The sequence below is a fragment of the Nelumbo nucifera genome, chromosome 2 (assembly GCF_055504915.1).
Source record: "Nelumbo nucifera cultivar China Antique chromosome 2, China Antique-T2T, whole genome shotgun sequence".
NCBI classification, from domain to species: domain Eukaryota; kingdom Viridiplantae; phylum Streptophyta; class Magnoliopsida; order Proteales; family Nelumbonaceae; genus Nelumbo; species Nelumbo nucifera.
Genome location: NC_142650.1, coordinates 50,978,871 through 50,985,296, shown reverse-complemented (window position 1 = coordinate 50,985,296; position 6,426 = coordinate 50,978,871). Strand labels below are relative to the sequence as shown.

The 6,426-nt window shown below is 42.8% G+C and overlaps 1 protein-coding gene across 1 annotated transcript; it reads right to left on the bottom strand.

Moving 5' to 3' along the window:
• Positions 1 to 3,520: 3,520 nt before the first annotated feature.
• LOC104601117 (wall-associated receptor kinase-like 20) lies at positions 3,521 to 6,176 on the bottom strand. The gene is made up of 3 exons (XM_010264326.3): positions 5,256 to 6,176; positions 5,105 to 5,164; positions 3,521 to 4,979 (listed from the first exon to the last, which is right to left on the bottom strand). Exons 1-3 carry the CDS (start codon positions 6,037 to 6,039, stop codon positions 3,907 to 3,909), a joined length of 1,917 nt encoding a protein of 638 aa, XP_010262628.1. The 5' UTR covers positions 6,040 to 6,176; the 3' UTR covers positions 3,521 to 3,906.
• Positions 6,177 to 6,426: the final 250 nt, after the last annotated feature.

The window sequence follows — 6,426 nt, the reverse complement described above, 5'->3', positions numbered from 1 at the left end:
AACCATGGTTTTTTATGCTTTTGGATTTTCACCATTCAAATGTTTCTTCTACTGTGGGCTTTATTTGAGCATGTGCATATATTTCTTTTTTTTTATTTTTTGCTTTTGTTTTTTTTTTGTGTTTGGTCTTCTTCAAGATCCTCCAAAACGGTTTAGGGTTTACCACCATTTTATTTCTTCCCTTTTTGTTTTTTCTTTGGGTTTTCTTGTGCAATGTTTTTTTTTTCTTACAAAACGATCTGTTTTGTCTCTTTCTTTGATTGCATGTATGTTTAGCTCCATTTCAAAGCGGAACTTTGGACTCAAATTTTTCATTTTTTTTCTTGGTTTTTCTAGTTTGGTGAATTTACCACCAATTTTTTGTTCTGTGTTTAATGTCACTTTGAATTTATCTTTCAAGGTTTTGGAATCCCTTGCAATGTCCATCATTCCCATGACTATGATTACAAAGTTATTTCGTCTAATTATTGACATCTAGAAAAAACGACCCGGAAACGGAACCATTCTGGCCATCGATTTCCAAGTTGATGGTTTGACCATTTGGTTCGAATGGATTACCCGTTTTGACAACATAAATTAAAAAATTAAAAAATAATTAAAAGTAAAAATGACCAAAACCATTGAACGGGTCGACGATTTGACCACTCGGGTCAACAGGTCATTGACTGATTCAACAATTTTTTGCCAAGGACCGAGTTTGGGGTAAAATAGAACTGGTTGCCTGGACGGTTCTCAGGCCGAACAGTCCTACCATCCAGGTCAATTGGGAGTTCTCGATATAAAACAAAAGACAATTATGAAGTAGAATTCAGAACTATCACTATATGATCGTGTTCTTTTATATGAGATGCTTTGCTGAAACAATATTTAAAAAATGAGCACATGATGATCTCTTTTAAGTCTTTATATGAGTTTCAAGACTTGAATACTTATAATTGCAAGTTTCTTATTAAGAAACCAGTGTTAATGTAGCAAATAGTAATGTTACAATTCCAATCCAGCCCTTACTTGGTAGAGTTCCTCCGAAACAAAAGATAATTATGAAGTAAAACTCAAAACTATCACTATAAGATCACGTTCTTTTATATGAGATGCTTTGTTAAAACAATATTTAAAAAACGAACATATAATGATCCCTTTTAGATCTTTATATGAGTTTCAAGACTTGAATATTTATAATTATAAATTTCTTATTAAAAAATCATTATCTTAATATAAAAAATAATAATATTATAATTTCAATCCAGTCCCTACTAAACATAGCCCGTCCACCAGAATTATACCAATTTAAGAATCAGATGAATCTAATAATAACCAACATAGAAAAATGTCTCTGGACAAAATTAGTTGCATAAGACATTTGCTTAGTCTTGGAATTTAGGGGGCCTATAGACAAAAGATGGGCAAATTTCAGATGGCAATGAGAATCCATTGTAGACAGTTCTGATTCCCCCTCTTAACCAAATAGATGGGGAATAGATCATTCTAATTCTGATTCTGAATGATTTTAATTCCGATTCCATTCCGATTGCAAATCAAACGGACCTTAGTATTCAGTTCCCTGCTACCTTTTGGTGAACCATCCGTTACCCAAATTCAAACGTACTACATAAAAATGTGTATTTTGATTTTCCCATGAGACTAGCTATATTCCAAATATCTGGTATATGTGTGTGGTCTGTCTCGCTACATCTCTCTATTTTTTTTCTTCTTCACTTATTTGCTTTGCTTTCAATTTCATTCTTCTCGTTTAAGTATTAGGTCCCAAATCCATGGTTGCCTTTATTTTTTACTTCGCTTTCGACTTTTTCTATCGTCTGATTTGTCTATTTTTATTCTCTCAAAATTGATTTAGAATGTACATGGGATACCGTTGGGCTCTCTCCAGGTATGGTGGAGAATCAGCATGCAAAATGAGCTAGAGCTTAGAAAACTGGTAACGAGAGTACGAGACGAGTTAGAGAACACAGCGTCTGTAGCACTTATACTGTTGACTCCGATCAGCACTTATACTGAAAAACACCTACACTAGTCTCGAATTCCCAAGTTCCTAATATTTAATCATATTTTAGTAGAGGATTAAGTTGAATGGGTAAAAACGAGTCATTAGATGATTTGTTAAAACACTATCAATTTGTATCACATTTCAGATGCCGAGGTAAGATAGTGCTCACTACAGTTTAAGGAAGTTGAGCATAAGACTCTTAATCAGTTAAGAATAGTGTATGCGCATGCTAATAACTGACCTAAGCCAGTGATAAAGCGTGGCCACTTCTAAGAGAAATATAGGATTAACTCTCTAAAACACTCATGATTCCAAGAGGGAAATAAGGCCGAGATGTTCCAAAACAAAAGAGCCACTAAAGAACTAGTGAGTTGAGTTGGTTGGCTGGTTAACTAGTTACAACAAAGAGGAAAAGTTGAAGGACTCTGACTCCACCCACACTATATAACCTGTCATACCTAAGTGTTTATTGAACTCCAAAAGACATCACCATGAATACTTTTCTCAGATGCTCAGATTGTCCGATATTCTTGTAATTTTGAATCTTGTGGGGGGTTGTTGGAGGAAGATTCAAATTTTCAAGAATCTCTCTCCTCCCTCTCTCGTGTTTGACTTTTTCTCTTCTTAGTCTTGAGTGCATGGGAAGACTCCTTGTCTCACATTGCTTAGGCAGGGAGTGGAAGTAGAGTATATTTGTAGTTTTGCTCTTTATGGGTAAAGACCTTGGGGAGGAGAGTACTATAGATATTCTATGCATGTGAGGGGGGGTTGGGGGTGCTTTTCACACGCGTACGCCGCGCCAAACCGGGCCAAGGCATGGGTGTAGGCGCGCACGTGTCTTATATCGAATCGTTTTTTGCTTTTAACCAAATTTGATGAATTAAACGGTTTTGTGTCCATTCGAACAAGTGTCTGTTCGAATTTCAAATTTAATGTTTTAAAGCATTTTCTCTTTCCTTGTTTGTGTCTCTTCCTTTCTATGCCTTTTCGAACAGGTGCACTGTTTTGAAGAGGTTCTTGTTTGAAAGGACACATTTGTTTCCATTTAGATTTGAGAACACTCTATAAAAGGAGTGTTGGACGACTCAATTTTCAATCAATCACATTTTTTACTCCCTGTCTTCTCTGCATATCTGAGCATCAGTCTCCTGTGGTTCGCAGAGGTCTGTTAAGCGAGTACATGCCTACTAATGGCCTGTGGGCTGTTTTATCTTAGCAACCGATATAGTATCACCCGGCTGCACCGTAGGGGACAAATACGGTTTTAAGGAAAATGACCAAGTGGCACAACTCAGCCCTCCTCCATGCAATTCCCAGTTTTGAGATTATGCAACATTACATCATTGCAACTTCGGATTGCAAAGCGATTACTGATAAGTTATTTTACAACAATCAGTGAAACAGAGAAGCCAAAAGCTTCAGTTTCAAGCCTAATTGATGATAGTTCAGCCCGTCGCCGGGCACGTGCATTGCTGGAAAAGGAATAGGAGCTGCATTTTGCCCTCATCTTCTCAAGGCCTTAAGCCAAATTTGCATCTCCTTTTCTCATTACATCAACACAGATGAAGGCAACAATCTTCAGTCTCTAGACTCTAGTGGAATATGGAACCACCAAATATACAACAGTCAGAGTCTCTGCTCTCTGGTGTCTATAACAAACAACATAAGATAGGGGACTCTGCTCTCTGGTGTCTATAACCACCAAATATACAACAGTCACAGTCTCTGCTCTCTAGTCTCTATAACAACCTAATTAAAATGTGAAAATCCTCCACTTATATTCCTGCTATCATCATCTTCTGAGTCTCTATCTAATCCGCCAAAGTAAAATACAGAAAATATGCCACATGGGTTTGCCTAGCCCAGTACTCTGAACTGGGCAAGTATGACAGTCCCTTCTACTAATCCTTCTTGGCCTCTGAAACCTCTGCTGCCACAATACTCATAATATATTCTATCTCCTCTGTAACTTCTTTCATTGAAGGCCGATTCTGTCGTCGTTCCTCCAAGCACCCTACTGCTAGAAACCCCAATGCCTTTATGGTGTCCAATTCGAGGTCGCTGGCTCCTTCCTTTAGCATTGGATCGATGGTATCCATCAGCTTCTCTTCATCCACCATCTGCTTCACATAAATTGCCAAGTTCACATTATCGCTCCCTCTATCGAAGTCAATGGCCTTCTGTGCTGTCAATAACTCCAACAAAACAACCCCAAAGCTGTAAACATCGCTCTTGTCCGTTAACTGGTAGTTCCGGTAGTATTCGGGGTCAAGATAGCCAAGAGTCCCTTGGGCACAGGTGGAGATGTGGCTGAGGTCAGTCTCTGCAAGCCTGGAGAGTCCAAAATCCGAGACCTTGGCGTTAAGCTTTTCATCTAGTAAGATGTTGCTGGACTTAACGTCTCGGTGGTAGATGGGCGGCACGGCGGAAGAATGGAGGTAGGCAAGACCCTCAGCTGTCTGGTGAGCAATGCTGAGCCGCCGGCGCCAGGTGAGATTTGACCACCCGCCGGGATGAAGACCATGTAGATGCTCGTAAAGGGTCCCGTTGGGGATGTATTCGTAGACCATGAGGGGCTGTTCTAGCTCAACACAGCATCCAAGCAGTCGAACCAGGCTACGATGGTTCACCTGACAGAGGATTCTGACCTCGTTGAGGACCTGATCTGTACCCTTGGTGTTCCCGAGCTTGGCGCACTTGACGGCAATGATGGTGCCATCCTCGAGGACGCCCTTGTAGACCTCTCCGTAGCCACCGGCGCCAAGCAACCGGTCCTTAGAGAAGTTATTAGTTGCCTTCTTCATTTCTTTGCCGGTGAAGTTCTTGGCAGATTTGCCACCACTGTTGGCGTTTAGTATCTCCTCTCGCTCCTTGGCCAAGCGTTCTTGAGCCTCTTTGATGCGCCGGTGTCGCTTGTACACGAGAGCGCCAACGACAGCCACGAGAAGCGCCGCACCCAGGGCCGACGTCAAACCTGTTCAAGTGCATTCCGTGTCAGATATCGTCATACAAGCAAAATTTACGACCGCCATCTCCGGTTCATCTCCCATCTCCATGCTTCTTGTTCAGTTGGGATGATGTAAACAGACAAGGAATTACCTGCTATCAGTGGGGTCCGATCAATACCATCACAACCTCCGGAATCTTGACACGTCACATCTGCAAAAAGATGTTTACTGCGTTAGATATTTAGAACTCCATGAGGAAGATGAAGAGGAAAAGGATGGAATCAAGGAATGGGAATTCTCACTGTTAGCACAGAATCCGTTGATGGGGTCCCACTGGAGCCCGGCCGTGCAGAAGCACCGGCTGAACCGGGGATCGGCTAGGTCCGACGAACACGTGGAATTCGAGCCCTCGTCACAATCTGCCTGCGACTGGCAAATGGGTTCCTTGGGTAACGCCCACTGCATTTCCAACCCCGGCTGGGGCCAACTACTCACGGGCAAGGAAGCATCTAAATTGACAAAGCTCCGGTAGGCCCTGCAACCTCCATCCCGAACCTTGATCATGTAAGAGTTGGTGGACCCACCGGTCTTGAAAGTGCAGCAGATCGGAGCGTTCTCACAGGGCGCCGCCTCTGCAGTATTGTTCATGTAGGTGTGGCAGAGGCTCGCGGAAGAACAATTCAACGGCGACCGCAACAAAGTGTCGGAGCAGTTGAGGTACATAATGGTGTTGCTGCTGGTGACGTTGAAAGGAAGGCTGCTGTTGAGCTGAAGGCCTTCGCTTGCGATATCGGTAGTCACGCAAGTATTACCAGCGAAGCTGGCCGGGCTGATCACTAACCGTTGGTTCCCCGGGGAGATGGATGTGATGGTGTAGGAAGATCCGTTGAGGGCGTCGAATCGAAGCGTGCTAGATGCACACCGGATCTTGTACGATTGATCGCCGCAGTCGGTTCCGGTGCTGAGTGGGTACGGCACGGGGGTGGCGCCACAGTCTGGGCAGCGCTTCGCGGCCATGGAAAAGGGGAACCCGGCGCATAATAGCATAGCCACTGCGAAGAGCAGAAGAGACGTGTTTTTGTCCATCGGACTATCGGAGGAGAGAAATGAGGTTGAAGAAGAGGAGATCTGAAGGGTCGGTCAGACGGAGAGGAAGAGGGAGGCTGAAAGAGTACTTCTCCGTAGATATTTTGAGATGTTCGAGTTGGACTGGTGACTCGTGACAGGTGAGGTGAGGGAGGTTTCATTGGTACTTTGAAAAGTTGCGGTTGGCCTGGGTTGGGTGAGTGGTTTCTGAGTGTTTTGGTCAACTTTCTCTCTTACATAGGAACTATGAAGAGGGATTCTTTGTTTTGGTAAGTTCCTGAAACAGAGGGATTTATGTAGCGGTCCCCACAAACGACACGAACAGATGCTCTTTATTCTTAAACCACTGGATTGGTGGTGTCAACTGAAGCCCAGGACAATACGAGT

Coding starts and splice junctions, on each gene's coding strand:
- LOC104601117 (XM_010264326.3), bottom strand. CDS start 6,039: ATGGACAAAAACACGTCTCTTCTGCTCTTCGCAGTGGCTATGCTATTA. Junction 5,165..5,255: donor CAACGGATTCTGTGCTAACA/GTGAGAATTCCC, acceptor ATCTTTTTGCAG/ATGTGACGTGTCAAGATTCC. Junction 4,980..5,104: donor TCGGACCCCACTGATAGCAG/GTAATTCCTTGT, acceptor GCACTTGAACAG/GTTTGACGTCGGCCCTGGGT.